At 42.0% G+C, this 16,403-nt stretch overlaps 1 protein-coding gene across 1 annotated transcript in view; it reads left to right on the top strand.

The window, feature by feature from the left end:
- The window catches only part of bin3 (bridging integrator 3), a 29,430-nt gene extending 13,042 nt beyond the window's left edge, over positions 1-16,388 (top strand). The window contains exons 4-9 of the mRNA XM_072388186.1: positions 952-1,013; positions 3,223-3,359; positions 7,262-7,302; positions 11,516-11,657; positions 12,701-12,835; positions 14,929-16,388. Of these exons, the coding sequence (XP_072244287.1) occupies positions 952-1,013; positions 3,223-3,359; positions 7,262-7,302; positions 11,516-11,657; positions 12,701-12,835; positions 14,929-15,075 (664 nt within the window). The 3' untranslated portion in view covers positions 15,076-16,388. The remainder of the gene's footprint in view (positions 1-951; positions 1,014-3,222; positions 3,360-7,261; positions 7,303-11,515; positions 11,658-12,700; positions 12,836-14,928) is intronic.
- Positions 16,389-16,403: the final 15 nt, after the last annotated feature.

A 16,403-nucleotide genomic window follows, 5' to 3' on the forward strand; every position in this document is an offset into this window, starting at 1 on the left:
AGGAAGAAAGACGCACCATCAAATATCCTGCCAGGATTATTGTTGGCTATGAAGTGCGCGCTGTTTCCTGCAAATAGAAATATTCATTTCTAAATGAGTAAAATGCATGAAGTGTGAAAAGCGTATTTTTATTACTTCAGAAGGTTAATATGGCTTGTGACACCCAGTTACATCTAATTTGTGAGAGAAACAATAGAGGTGTCTGTGGACGTTTCCCTTTTTTTTTTTTTCTTATCATATGTGTTTCTCACTGTGGTCATGTTAGTGCTTCTCCAGTTAACATTTAGAATTGGTAATACTTTGCAACTTCTTAGAATGAACCATTTATGATTATGGGTATTATGCTGTATTTATGTCGAATTAACTCGGCATATGTTTTGTTTCCTCAGATGTACTTTATTTTTTGATATACAGTTTTGAAATAGCCGAATGATTGAAATGGAAAACCCCACAACATTCCATTTTTCGTCAAACACGGCAAAGTGATGTGATAGTTGTCTCTTGGGAGATCCTAAATCCCTTGCTTGCCCTAATTGATATGATGAATTGCGTCAGTTTTCAGCCTCCATAGTTGGTTAATTGCCTTTTTAACACCCATCAGTGGAATTTGTGCTGTTGAAAGATTGGAGACATTAATGCCTTAGAGGAGAAAAGTAGTTGACGGTAACGAGAACAAGCCCATGTATTAACTAGCAAACAGATTTTATGTTGAGGCATTGAAATTAAATGTTTAATTCTCACTTTAACAATATTTTTCTACACCAATTTTATCTCGATTGGTGTTTTCTTTGTCAATTACCATATGTGTTTGTCTACATCAACATGTTAGGTGTAATTAGATCATTTATTAGATAGATTTTTATAGATAAACTGTAGAATATCCAAATTAACGATTCAATGTTGTACTAGATAAGAGGCTGACTGAAAATCATTCTTCTGCTTGTCCAACAGACTGGAGGATCAGACGAAGAAGCTTCACAAAGACATGAAGAAAAGCACGGAGGCTGATTTAGGTGTGTCCTGTCAGCAACTTTTGTGTTATTGCTGGATTTTCCATTGATCTCCACTTGTTCGCCAACATAGTTGATGTGGCTTGGCAGATTTTTCTGGGATAGAGAGATGTTTGGTGCTCTTGGTTTATCTGTGGTGTGTTAACTGTCCAAATTGCATGACAGATAAGACAGTAAGTGACTATGAGTCCTTGCTTAAATTTTCCTTTACAGTCTTTCCTTCACAGGCTATCAGTGCGGGTGGGTTTTGTCCTCCTTTTTGCGTAGTGCTCGTTTAGGTTATATGGTCTTTGTTATCATTTATCCATGCATTTGTCAGCAACAGAAACCATGTTTACTCTACATTTATTTGCTTATTTGTTGGTTTTGGATTTGTGTATTTGGGGAGTAGCAGTAGACATGGCCTGTGGTAAATAGTCAGTTGTGGGGGTGGAGGAGCGGGGACGGATGGATCAGCAAGAGGCTCCTTCATTTCCTCTCCTTTGTGCTCTGGAATATTGATGTCTGCATCATCAAAGTGTCATAGCTGTCAGGGCCTCATTATTGTTAATGGATTCCATCTGTTGCACAGGTCCCATCTCCACCAACTGTTACCAGCAAAGAAGTATACCTACTCTGCATGTCAGCACTGCGTTTGATACACTATTCTAGTCAGGGGTAGTGATATTCAGAGCTTTACTGAACTCACTGAAAATCAGTAAGTGACGGACAATCTGACAGGACTAATCATGATAATAATATCACTCGGATTACAGAAGAATAGGAAAGTTGCGGGCGTAACTGAGGACAGAAGGTCCCGGCTTGTTCCCTTCTATGTTTCCTTTCCTCCATGCCACTGCATGTCTTTGAGCTGATTGTCAAGTGAGGTTGGAGACTCCAACTCCAGTGTCTTGGACAGCAGCTGGAAGCGGTAGCCCTCGTTGTAGTGTGCAGTCTCACTGAGTTTAAACCACCACTGCCAGCTGCTGTCCAAGGTGGTTGGGTCGGTGTCCGTCTGTGGGATGACTCACTTGAGTCATCCGAATGACACTGAGGACCACCACAGTGGAGACCTGGCCACCCTGCAGTCAGGGAAAATGACAGGACTCGCTGGTCGGCACTCAGTGGGTTTACATGATGAGAGTAACTCGATTATAGCTATAGTTGGGTTATGCTCCTTATCTGAGTAAGGGTAATTATCCTTTGTTACATGGTGTTGAATGTATCGAATCACTGGCACAAAGCATGCAATACCACAGTAGATAAGTGGCGCTGTACCCAGTTCAACTATCACTAATAGAGCCACTTCCGGTTGACGTCTTCACCACCAACAACAGCAAAACGAAGGCATTCGAGAAAGATGGCGAACGAAGAGCAAGATGAAGCTGCGTCCCTCTACATTTGTGATGAGCTGGTTATGGCACAAACGCCATGCACAACGGCGCATTCTCCATCGCGTTGTTCGTTTCTTTCTGACGGCGGCGACAACAACAGAAATATCGTCTCCTTCACCTTCCGGGTGACGATCGCAGGAAAAAGTCTCGAGCATGTGCAGAACGCTCGATCCAATCCACTGTCTCCAGGCACGTTAAGTGGGCAATCGGATCGAGTTATCCCAGGGTCTTAATTCAATTAAGTAACCCGATCCGATTCGATTTCTTGTCGGATTAAGCTTGTTACATGAGCCGAATAACTCAATCTGATTGTGATTTAGCCATTAATCCGATCCGATTGCCTGCATGTAACCGCACTGAGTGACTAAGCTTTTAAAATGAAATACTTCGCACCTTAACTGGTTTCCTCTCGTGTCAGTGCTGGATGATTATGGACATTAATGTCACTGCTTGTGATACTCAGGTCACTTTTTGATTTTCCTGACCCTTTAATAACATCTGTGTGAGCAGCCAAGAAAGTCGAAATGGTAAAACAATGGTAAAAGATGCAGAAATTTCACACGGTTATAATTGATTTGTAAAAAATAATCTCAGTTGAGTTAAAAAAAAGAAAAAAAAGACAGACCAATGACTGTTCCAGATCTCTATAAAACCATTTCTCATCTCCTCAGAGTAGCCGTTTGACCGAGAAGCCATAACGTGATATGAAAGATTCTTGATATACTGGTGACTGTTTGGTTTAAGAATATTTAAAACGACAATGTTTGAAGATCCTTAAAGTGTTTTCACTGAGTCATTTAACTATGTTTAATAGTATTCTCTGTGTTTGTGGCTGTCAGCCATGTCCAAAGCAGCAGTGAAGATCTCTGCCGATCTGCTGAGTAACCCACTGTGTGAGCAGGACCAGGCCTTCCTGGAGTCCATGGCAGCTTTAGACACAGCCATGAGACGGATGGACACCTTTAACCAGGAGAAGGTTAGACTCATTTCTACACCCATCATCTTTAGCCTTTTCTCACCATTTTTCTGTCTTTCTCTGTATTCTCTTTGAGCTCCAGAAAAGGGGGAAGTTAGTTGAGATTCTGTCAAAATTGGATGCTTTCATATTTGTCAATATTGTGCTGCCTGTATACTAAAAACTATCCTTATGTCTTTCCTTCTGCTGTTTTTGAAAAGCATCTGTGGTATCATCCACTATAAGCTGAAGCTACTGGTTATCAGCTGTGAAAACTGATGCATTTGTGACTCACTGCTGTCTAAAATAACTCAACTACAATGGAGGGGCCTTTACTCAACAGGGTAATTTGCCCTGGCGCAAAATTCATAGGAGTTACTCACAGCCTGTGAACAAGTACGCACTATTGCTTGCATTGCTCACTTAAACAAGCATTTATCTTCTGTTTGAACATTTTTACGAACTGATGGGTCTCCATATAGTCTTTAAGTGATATGGCCAAAAGCTCGTTGCCTGCACAGACAACAGCAACTGCGTACAGAATGGTTTTATAAAAAGCTTAAAAGGAGGAAAACAATGTAAGCTTCATTAGTAGTATTACAGATTTTTTGGTAGAACTGAATAGAACAACACTCATAGATAGGATCCACGTCTTTCTGTGTGCACTTTTGTTGTGAATATTCTTTGTTTGGGTGAGACATATTTTCTGCATTTGTTAATCATAAAGGCATCTTTTCTGTCGTTGATCCTTCTTGCCCTCGTATTATTTTATTTTTTTTCCAAGGACTTATCATACATATTCTGAATTTTTTCTTTTTTTTTACAGCTCCTCCACAGCTGTACTTTCTGAATATCTATTCTTTGGCCTCTTCGGTTTATTTGCCTTGTGCACTTCAGTGTTTGATTGGAATCATTGCCACAGGTAGTTGTATTGTGAATCATAGTGGCAGCGCATGTGTGCATCCTCAAGGCACTACGCTGCGAAGGGTAGACACTTAAAGAGGAAAAAAATACAGGAGAGAACAGTAGATCACACTAAGGCATAAACCGATTGACTATTTTCCATCTTTGTTTTTTGAGTCATTACCCTGCTAGTAGGTGGGCTAGGTTTTTCACAGCTTATTTTGCCTCAAAATTATTCCATTTATTTTCAGATATTGATAACCAGAATAATTTCATAACCTTTCCCACAATAATTATCCAATAAGGAAAAAAAAAGGTAAAAGGTAAAATTAACCATTTCAAACACCTTTGAAAATGGTGGATAATTGTATTATTCCACAGCAAAGCCAAATAGTAACATTGCAAGAATTCAGACCAATGTGTCGCCTGGAAATGGACCTATTTGCTTGAGAAGGCTTGCTTTGTGTTTTCTGTGAAAACTTGTGGGCAGTTTCTGTCGAAAATCAAAGAACAACCTGTTCTGAAAGGGTGCGAGTGAACGATGTCCATGCCTCAACCCAAATAAAGACCCGAATGTCATCACAGAGTAAGCTGAATATGTTTTGCCCTTCAGGCATAGTATGATGTAAAGGACTTCATTTCTACTTTGACAGAAAGGAAAGGTTGCTGTATTGAATAGAAAACATGCTGAAAGTGCAGGGTGGAAATTATGTAACTGCTATTTTGTTGTTGTCATTTTTGTCTCTGCCTTGCCTCTTCAGCATTACAATACCGCTGTTTCAGACAGGCTTTCCTTAACGCTCATCAAATTTTACAGGAGCCATTTTGAGTGACTAGACAAGCTAAAATGTAGGTTGGACTGAGCTGAGCGCGTGGTTTATGACCCGGGGTGCGTGTGTTCCAGGACTTGGCTTGGTTGAGTGCCCAGGAGTTCACTCCTGCCACTGTGACTGTTTTCACAGGAATACTGTCACATTCCTCAGATATTGTACAATGTCAAATTAACTTTTTTTTCCCCCCGTTTTCACTGGCCTTTGAATTTCTGAACTGAAGGGGGGAAAAACACGCTGACAAGCACACTTGACTGTAAATGGACGAGTGATGTTTGGTCCTCTCATGTCATTTGAAGACATCTTCAGCACAAGAGTGGATTTTGACAGCTCAGCCACACCGGATTTTCTCCTCTCTTCTTTCAATCTTACCAAATAAAAATCTTTGCCTGAACTCAATGTTTTGTTCCAAATTTGGACTGGGTTACGTGGCTCCTTTTTGTAGAGTGTCTAAAAGTTAGCTTGAGGGAAAATAGTGATTGTGAGAACTTTCTGGTCAGTCTGTTGTGTGCATCACCTCTAGGTTTGCTAGGTGTTTATAATCCAGCGCAGCTCATTGGAACACTACTCTGACTTCTCCCTTCAAGCTGGCTGTTGATTCTGACGGCACCAACAGCAAACCTTGTTGCTCCAGCAAAACAGACACAAAAGCATCCACCCTTTGCTCTTCTTCGTGTTGAGACAACATGTTCTGCCTCAGGGCCCACAAGTGAGAGAGCCAGCAGATAAAACGTGCTGCGATAATGAAGGCAGCAGCGGTCCAGGTCTGTGTGTTTATTTCTGGGGCTGAGGAGGGCGCACAGCCCCGCCGGCATCCTGCTGCCGAAGCTGAGCCCCAGTGTAGATGGCAGCAGCGCAGTAGAGGATGCTCCGTTTGGAGGGATATTGATTTCCTCTGCGATCTGTGTATATTTTTGGGAGGCCTGTGTGCCGGAATGGCCTCTGCTCCGTGACTCACTGATGGAGACTGCTGCTTGAGCATCGGCCTCAGGCTCTGCTGGGCCTCCAAGGAATAGCTCTGCCCCCCCCCCTCTCTGTGGGAAGGGGCAGAGGGTAGAGGGCACCAGCATGCTTAAGCAAATATGCCGCTGTTATTCTCCCTCCTCGATGCATGCTCTCACCTTAAAAGCAGCAGCGCAGCTCCAGTCGGGGAGGGGGAGCTGGTGTGAATATGTAAAACAAAGAAAATGTGAATTCCCCTGTACTTATTTGTTATTGGTTCTCTGTTTTCCCTCAAACCACAATCAACCATTTTGTACTTGTAAATCTGCCTGTGTGAAGCAGTGAGTGTTGCTGTGTGTTCTCAGAGATGGTCAGGGCACTTTTTCAAAGCACAGCTGCGATCTTGCTTCCTTGCTGTTGTGTGATTGACTGTCCTTCCAATAGCAATTGAACGCGTGATTACCGGAGCTGCTCATTGTTCTTATGCAGCTGTCACTTCGCATCTCACTCTTGAAATTCTCGTTGACTGTTCCTTGCACGTTTAACACTTGAGTTGATTGTCTTGTTAATGTGGCTCTGTTATGCTTGCTTTTATATTGCTTTTTCATCATTTAAATCTGCAATTTAAATGATGTTTGAAACTTTATTAATTCTGTGCTAACTTCTGTTGATGATGCTTGGTTCTGGAGGCCTCATGATGTGATGTTCATTTACTTCCATTTAACACCCCCGTTCACCTCCTCTCCCTGTCGGTTCTGACAACCAGAAGGAGAAAGCTGGAAAATAGAAACTGTTATTGTTAAAATGTTTGTTTGTTAAGAACTTTCATCTTGCAAGGCAGCCCACCCTGCGCAGGATTTGAAATCAGTTGGGCTTTGCTTTCATGTTTGTCCCCTGACAGTTTTATCCTTTTGTATCGCGAGCTCAATGAATATTCAGGGATTTTTCCTCAGGGTTTGTGTACAATAAGAGTCAACGTCACCAAAGTTTCTTTGCAAGGCTCCTGTTCTTTTTGTCTCCTGTTTCGTCTTCCTTTTTTTTCCCTTTTCTTTTTTTTTTTTAATTGCTCTTCCTGGTGTATACACAAGTGTTGGCATTACTATGCAGCTAATGAGCGAGAGATGTAGAAGCTATTTGGATCTGACTGATGTAATTCAATTTGACAATGAATAACAATTTGTATTATCTCGTCTCTTATGAGTATTGCATACATTAACTGTTTTTACTGTTTTTTTTCTTCAATTACAGGTTAACCAGATTCAGAAGACGGTCATTGACCCTCTGAAAAAGTAAGTGTTATTTAAAATTTCTTGTGTAACTGCTGTTGCCTTTAAAAGTTTGTGTATACAAGGCTAGTGTTGATTAGTTCTAGTTAAAACAAATGTTTATACTCTCATGACGGAAGGATTTTTAAAATTTATTTATTAAATAAGACTATTCTATTATGTGTGTTGTATCGTGATGTCCCTTAAGCGGTCATTCAGCATTGTGGGTGGACAAAGTTCAGAGCCCCGTAACCTTTTTATTATTTAACCTTGCTCTGCTCTACACAGAGTAGAAAGTGTAGTTGTAATACGGGGCCACAAGAAGGCCTTCAGTCTTGTAACTCAGCTTGTTAAAATGAATTGGAGAATGAGTGGTGCTGCTGCGGTGAGTTTGTGTCTGGAAGACAGTTTATTAGGTTTTCATTCCTAATATTCGCCCCCATTTGAAAGGCAGTGAGTGGTATTCCATTCCTTAAGCCTTTCTTTGCTTACACATATACGTGCACACACACACGCACACACACACACACACACACACACATGCAAACCAGAGGTACCGAAGGGAGTGGTTACATTATCCCACCCATCTTCCGGAATGCTTGTTAAGGTTTGCTTCCTGCTCTTGGCTCCTCCCCTCGGATTAAACGTGCTTTTTTAGAGAGCACGAGCATCTGTTTCTGTAGAAATTTATGTGTAACTTTCTCCCTAAAAATATGCTGTCATTTTTTGAAAATAACCAATGTAAAACTCCGTGAAAACATGACCAGGTTAAGTCAGTGTCTGTGTCAAGCCCTCTCTCCCTCATATGCTCTGGTGGCGGAGCAATGACAGGATGGAATGGTTCTAATTTCCTCTTCCTGGTGGGCGGCAGGCGGACGTGTGGGCAGGCTCAGAATATGGCAAAGGGCCCAGCTTCCTGGGCCCATAGCTGTGGATTGGTTGGGGAAGAGAACTGTCTCCGGACAGTGTACACTCTCACACACATATGCAAACATCAGCCCAGATTTTAGAGGGGGTGCTGTCTCACAAAGATGGTATTTTAGACTATAAAGCATTTGTGCATTTACAGGATTCTGAAATAGAGCAGAGGAAGTAAGTTGAAATTTCAGTGCCAAACTAAACTGATCTTTCTGTTTTGCTTTTTACCCTCTTTTTTTGCAACATTAGTTTATAAAGCTGTCTCTTCTAGAGAACCAAGTTACAAGAGCTGCCATGCTTTAAACCTTCCATTAAGATTCCATTAGTCTCTCACTAATGAATATTTTTTGTTGTTTACTTATCTCCAAATACTCTGATCTTGTGACATTGTAAAGACAATTAGAGAAGAGTTGAAAAGAAGACGGTTATGTTAATGGAATACTTTCACTGGGTGGTGTGTGTTAGTGTATGTGTATGTGCTGTATGTTTGTTGGGTTTTATGATTATGTCCATGTGTGATTGCCATTTAAGATTCTGGCATCCAATCCTTTATACTCAAGTCTGGTAAAACACACGGTAAACAAAGGTAAAAGCACTTTTACTTTAGTGTCTTTCTTTCTCTTAGGCCCAGACATGAGTTTGATCCACTCAGTGGGGTCACTGAATGACATCACTGTGTTTATGTGAGGGGAGGGGAGTGTGTGGGTATCAAAGCATTTGTGTTATCTGGGCCTCTTAACCTAGCCCTTTCCGCTACGTTGCTCTTTTGGGTGAGACAGACGTCAAGCCTGTTTCGAGACTTCTACCCGGGGGTTGAGCTAGGACTGGACAAACCACCGTCACCCTCTCTATCAGAGGAAGACTCTTCCCGCTGGAGCAGGTTATGAGCCTGGAGCTAAGATTTATTCATTTTTTCTTGAAAACCATTTACAGGTAGACGTTAAACTGTTTTGCATTCAACAGTAAGCACTGAAACAAAACTCACCAAATGATGTAAGCTTAAGTCTTCATCTGGGGTTCTGATGTATACGGGCAGAAATGTGCACATAAGTGAGTTACTTTCCCACATTTCTAGCGGCATGTTGTGTGTTCTTTGCAGTAGTGAGTTATGCTTTGGTGATAGTAGAGAGGAACAGGCAGCCTCCTAGACTGAGGGTGTCTAGACCAGGCGTGGGCTTGGCTGACGGGTCAGGCTTGCCTGTCTGTGGATTGGCAGCTGTTCATAAGCACACTCTGGTCCAGATGCTATTTCCATCCAGCCTGTTCACCACACCCTGACCTGTCACATGGACAGTGGTGTACCATTGGGCCCCTCTTACAGTGTCTAACGAGGCAGCACTCAAAACTGACCGTAAATATGCACCATTCTGGCTGACCAGTGGTTGTCCAGCCAAGGCTGGGACATCGAGGGAAATGTCCCAGCCCGAGATTGTTTTTGAGAAAACTAATACAAAGAATGTGAATATTCTCACTTAGGACGACTAAGTTGCTGTTACCAACTTGGGACTCAAAGAAGGCTATAACAGTGAGGCATCCAGCGGACGGGAATGGGTTAATGAGGAGCAGGCTCTTTCTGCTCCCTCAGCCCTGGGACAGTGGTGGGCTCAAGTCTCTGTGGGCTTGCCGGCAGTGTTGTCCCACTGTTGGGCACTCACAGAAGGCCGTTGTGGTTTGTCATGAGGAAATAACACCAGGTGACCGGCACTGATGAAAATTCTGTGAGCCTTTGTGTGGTGTAAAAGCTGGGCTGCTGCTGCGTTGTCATCAGCCAGGACGACTATGTTAGAGAGCAGTCATGCCTAGAGGGCAATTACATAATCCCTTGGCACTTCAAGTATGTGTACACTGGAGCAGATAGTAGACGTAAGGATCGGCATCCACCCCTACCGTAAACTGGGCCAGGGTTATATTTTATAAATAGTGGTAGAGTGTGGGCTGTGGGGCTGGGCTGAGCTGAGCCCTGTGATGTCACTCAAACACTTCAAGACCACTCCTTGCTTAACTTCCTGTCGGAAACAATCCCTGCTTGTCTGAGACTGAGCCTTAGTCCCCCCCCACACCCCTCTTCCCCCGTCGGCTTCGTGCGATGTGCAATGCCAGACACAGTTGTAATCTAGGATTTCACAATCAATTCACAGGTTCTCAGTGGTTCCCTCATCTGCTGTACTGAGCAGGGCAGGGGTTGGCATGGAGAGGAACGTAAATCATATAGCCCACACATTTTGTGGCTAATAATGCTATGGGTACAGGCTCGCATAATAAACTATTGTAGTAGTGTGCCTACACAGCTGATAAAATGCTTTAAATGAGTCATTCAGAAAAGGTTGATCTAATTCTTCATTACGATTGTTTTCACTGCTGACTCACATGTAGCTGGCATCTGTGTGAATAATCTGGTAACCGGCCTATGAAAAATGTTTTCACTGGTCTCTGTTTTAGCGTAACCAAAAAACCAAAAAAGATTTTTTCCTCTCCTATTAAACCTATATATATATATACATTTATATATATATATATATATATATATATATATATACAGAGAGAGAGGGATTGTACTTAAAGTTTCCTGACGTCTTGCATCCCCTTCTCACTGCCTTTTACTGTTCGTTGCACATCTCAAACCTTTCAAAACTTGAGCATGTGGAGCTCATCTACCACCCTTTAAAGGAATAACGATGGGGATTGAATACGTTCAAGAATGCGTTACTCTTGTGTTTTATTTGTTTATTTATTGTTTATTTTTGTTTTGTGTTTAATAAAATATTATTAGCTTTAAGTCTTATATATTTGTTGAAGGTATTCCTGATTCCCATTGAAAACAGCCACAAAATCAGTGCAACAAGTCCCAGGATGAAGCTCAGACTCCTGTTGCTAAGTTACAGATGAATGTTTTCCTATTTTTAGTGCACAAGACCCAGGATTCTTGTTGCAAGAATATATTTTCATTTGGAATATGATAATTGTCACAAAATGAATTGTTTCATGCCATTCTGAACTATAGTAATTAGATAATAGATGAGAGGAAGTTTAATGCAGAGCTGTCCTCTGGGGTTTGAGAGTACCTCTACAATAAGATGTTAAGGAAAGTGATTTTATTAAACCATAATGGTTTTTATGCTGTGCTGAATGCATTTTTTTTTTTAGCTTAGAGAAAGCTGCTACAGTGTTTTCAGTAAGTTTAGTTTCTCTCGGAATAATTGATAATTTGTGGTGTTTCTTTTGGTTTTATCTTTGTGCGTCACTTGTGTGCATTTGCATTTGCAGACATTGCGTTCAAAACCATGTTGCACTAAGCTTTCTGTGTGCCAATTCATTTCAGGTACAGTGGCGTCTTCCCCAGCCTCAACATGGCAGTGAAACGTCGAGAACAGGCGCTGCAGGACTACAAACGCTTGCAATCCAAAGTTGAGAAATATGAAGAGAAAGAGAAAACGGGGCCAGTTATGGTCAAACTACATCAGGTACCGTCAGTTTGCAAGTGCGCATGTTGGTTCTCTCAAATGGTCCCTCTAACTGCAGGGGAAGCAGAGGTTACCTGCTCTTCCATGTTGTGTGTATTGTGGATAGAACATGATAAGTGCAAAACGACACAAATGCTGACTGGATATGAACAAAAATAGTTGAGCACATGCATACTGTACATGTGCACTCCGTCACCCACGCAAGCTACCAGGCTCTCAAGTAGTGCTTTTTCAAAAAGGCACTGCTGCACATCTACAGGCATGTAATTGAGAATTGTAGACACACATACACACGCCATGAGGCCACTACAGCAGCGCACACATTCACAGATAGTGCTGCAGTGTTGCCTGTGCTATTGCCTCTAACACATCCTCACATGGTGAGCCTCCCACACACACTGAGAAAAGCACTGTCAGGGGAACAAAGCATTGAAGACACCCCTACATCTCTGCCCTTAGAATCCTGGTGCACTTAAAGAAATGATCCTCACACAACATTTGGATGGCATTTCAACTTTCATGTTGGAGGGGGGAATAAAAAAAATTTAAAAAAAGTGGAGAGACCATACCATAATGCAGCTGATAAACAATATGCTGTTGTATAAATATTGCAACTCCCCCTTCCCCTTAATAAAAATTCTCACCCTCTCACACTTATTCTTTGTGCATTCCATAACTCCATGGCTACAGTAGACTACCCACTAATACATTCACACAGAGATCAGTGATGCTGGTATCCACTCACAGCCAAGTCTGCCCACATTACCCACTCCTCCTCACTGTGGTCGTGATTACAGCCTTTTTTGCACTGCATCTCCGTGGGAATTAGGCAAATATCTTTCGGAACAATAAGAAAAAGAACACTAATGCGGGATCAAGTCATGAATTTACCTAAAACTCACTTGTTTGCGAGTGCATGTTCTCTAAATCTGAAACTCAACGTAAACATTTTTGTTGAAAAATGTTGAATCTATAAAGTGAAAGACGACATGAATTAAAAGAGGCCATTTGTGACTTTTTGCCTTCTTTCCTCCACACTCCAGGCAAGAGATGAGCTCCGACCGGTAAGGGAAGACTTTGAGGCCAAAAACAAGCAGCTGCTGGATGAAATGCCCAAGTTCTACCAGAGCCGCATTGACTACTTCCAGCCAAGCTTTGAGGCTCTCATCCGGGCGCAGGTTAGTGAACCTCACTGGAAAAGCAGACACAAAGAGGCCCTCGCAGCTGCACAGACACACCCTTCCAACAGTATTCTGTTAACAGCAGATAAAGTCTCTGATGAAGGGTGTGTTTAACTCAGGCAGCCTGTCTCCTTCCACGCAGTCCTAATGTGATTAACCCCCAGTGACGGCCCACACTGCTGCGAGGAAGGCCTCATCTGTCTGGCTCCACTGCAGTCCTGCAAGCCTTCCTCTAACCTGAAGCTTTTCTTAAAGCAGCTGGGTGTCTGAAGTTAGTGACAATGTGCCCCCCCCTCCCCCTGCCCAAACCTGCCACTCCATGTAATTTCCTCTTTGGGACAGTCGCTGACACACCCCTAATTAGTCAACTGGATTATCTAGATTTAATAACATTTAAAGAGTTCTGTGATGCACTTTGAACTAGAAATGAGTTGAGGCTGTATTCAGCACCAACGTATTCCCAACAGAAAATATTTCAACAAATCTAAACTGACTTCACCTATTTATGGAATTAAATTCACATATTTTAACCTGTCTTTGTGTCATGCAAGGATTCATGTAAGTCACAATGGGCGTTTTCTCTGTTATCTTTATTGAATGAATGTTTTCACATTTACATGCTCTCACACACACACACACACACACACACACACACACACACACACACACACACACTTACACATCCACAAGTGGGTGGTCAGTAGCCCTGATCCCCAGCATTGTGCTTGGTTTCATCTTTGGCTCTCCTCTCTCGCCGCAGCAGCAGAAAAAAGGCACAAAGGCTGCTTTTGTTGTGAGCTTCACTATTAAAGTCCTTCCCAGTCATTCTCAGCAGAAGATCCATCTGATCTGTCTACCTGTACGAATGATACAGGAGCTTTTGAGTCTATTCTCTTACAGAGAAAACATACTGTTGAGTGCAACTTAACTTGTGCTGTGTTTTTTTAGAGCGGTCATAATGGAACCTCAGTATGAATTTTAAGAAGACTGATATGTTAAAATGCACATACAGATCATGTAAATAAAATCTCCACTTTATCGGATGACCTGTCCTCGTATTAGTTTCTATTCACAGTTGCGTCAGCTGCATTTACTCCTCGCGGTGACCCGAGTAATTGTAATAGTAGCCTTTGCTACAAAGGGCACACTGATCTGGTGTATATCATCATAATTGGTCACATGGACATTTCCGACGGTCCTTTCAACAAACTGCTCTCGGGGGAAAAAATGTATCCGCTTTACCCCTACAAACAGCGGTAACCCTACACTTATGGCCCACTCATGTGGTTTAGGTGGCAAATATTGGTGTAAACAGGCAATGTCTTTCAGACAGGGCACTTAAAAAAAACTTGGACAAGGTGGTTTAGAGACTGAACTTTATTCCTTTTTGGCTGAGAATGTCCATTCTGCTGCGGAAGAAGTTCCAAGTTGATTAGATTTTACTCGGTTGTGACGCTTGAAGTGAATGAGTAAACTATTTTCCCAGTTAGTGTTGTTGTTTCAGAAACGCCAGTGATGCCCTCTCAAGAGCATGGCATCGTTTGCATTGCTGTATGAATAAATATTGAGATGTGCGTGTGGGTTTCAAGGGTTTGTATTTCCCTGTACTTTCATTCTCTGCCCACTCTTCTGGAGTCTTGTAATGTGATTAAAGTCTATTAATCATCAAAGCAACTCTCTAGGGAGCCTGACTCATGAACTAAGGGGAAGAAGCAGGGGTGGGAAGTGTCAAGAAAGCTCTCAGTGAACACTCTATCTCTTGTTCAGATTGGGAAAGAAAAGCAGGGTCACTACCCACCGAAGTGCTGGGTTTTTGGGGCTTTGTCAGAGTTATTTGATTTCTGTAGGCTTCTTCTTCTCCTCTTAAATCACTTCTCATTAGGAAGGTTGAAGAGGTATGAGACCAGCTGCTAGCTTCAGACTTGTGTAAGTAAAAGTGAGTTGAGTTCACATATTCATTTGGAGTTTTTCCTGAGAGGCATTTAAGAAAAGTGTGGATTCACCCGGCCCAGATGTTCTATTTTTCAAAGGAAAGACAGGATTATATTTGTTCTGCTATCACATTTTTTTCTCTCTTTCCTGCCCAACAGGTTGTCTATTTCACTGAAATGTACAACATCTTCAGCGAGTTAACAGAGCAGATCGACCAGGCAGGGTTGACTGACGAGCAGAGGGAGAGGGAGACCGAGGCCAAGCTCAGCGAGTTGCGCGCTCTGTCCATTGTCGCCGATGACTGAGGGAGGAAAGCTGAATATTGGGAAGTGCTCTTTTCATGCGTCTCTGAACGGATTCCACTCTTTGCAAGCTCCTCTGGAGTTCAAACGGACAACAATGGCCTTAACTTGATTATCAGTTTGTTTCCTTGTGCCCCCCCCCCCCCCCTCCTTTTGTGCTTCACTAATGTTTCATTCTCTGTACAAAGACACTAAGAAGCAGCTGAATGCCACATCGACTAAGCCATCAGCCAAGTGCGACATATTAAAGCCAATTTCTTTTTTTTTTCTTGCTAAAGGAATCACAACTATTTTCTTCAGAACTAATTACCAGGTTTACAGTATGTGGTTTCAAAGATATCTGTAATTACTTGTTTCGAATGTAGGATCTGAACGAGAAAATATTTTGATGTCTCTTCTGCCATGTTACCAGCAATCCGTCATAGCTTTTATTACCCTGAAATCACAATTAGTGCAGATTTAATCTGAAATGGACAGCAGATTGTCAGCCAAAAGACAACTGTGTAGTTCTGCGTTTTGACCTTTTTGTAGTTCGTTTTAAGTTGAGCTGTGTGCCAGCCTGTGTGAGGGATTTTAATTGGGGATATTTGTAACTTAACCTTCCTCTAATGTGCCTGAGTATGGATACAACATGAAAACGAACTTGTGTGGTGGGAGACCGTGCCTGTGCAGCGGCGTTAAAAGGTGGACCAAACGGCCTGGAAGCTCAATGACAAAAAAAAACCAAAGGCTTGTGCTCCCTCTAGTGGAAAATACTGACTATGACACTTTTCTTTCACTCAGAACATCCATCCTTTGTTCTATTGTTGGTTTGAGTGTGTGTTAGCAAAGAACCTCACACAATGTTGGCATCCTAGAAAGTAATTTCTCTTTACCTTCTGCACCAGGGTTGGAAGGCAGTGTTTTTGTTTTTGTTCTCTTTATTTTGGACCAAATCGTATCGCCATCGCACTCCTGTTTCCACCCTCCATCAGGTAGACTGTCTGCGTGGTGAATATGATAGAAGGTGATTTACACACACCTATTGTCTGTATGTCACATTTTCTACTTTCATTTGTTTTTGAAATTGTTGAAGCAAATGCTCAGTGTGTTGCCAGTCCTTTGGGTTGTGTTTGGCACCGCAGGCTGTTTGTGTTACACGTAAATAACTGTATTAATGAAGGTGCTCTTAGTAAAAGTTTAAGTTATAACAATTTTAGATAATTCTTTTGACTTTAATCACAAGATGTAGCTATTTTAATGTATTACCACAGACTGTAAAATGTTTTCAGCTGTAATGGTCAATCAATGAGTAAATTAACTGAGAATACCAACAATTACATTTTCATTAT

The sequence above is a fragment of the Leuresthes tenuis genome, unplaced genomic scaffold (genome assembly GCF_036924035.1).
Source record: "Leuresthes tenuis unplaced genomic scaffold, fLeuTen1.0.hap1 SCAF_6, whole genome shotgun sequence".
Lineage (NCBI taxonomy): Eukaryota > Metazoa > Chordata > Actinopteri > Atheriniformes > Atherinopsidae > Leuresthes > Leuresthes tenuis.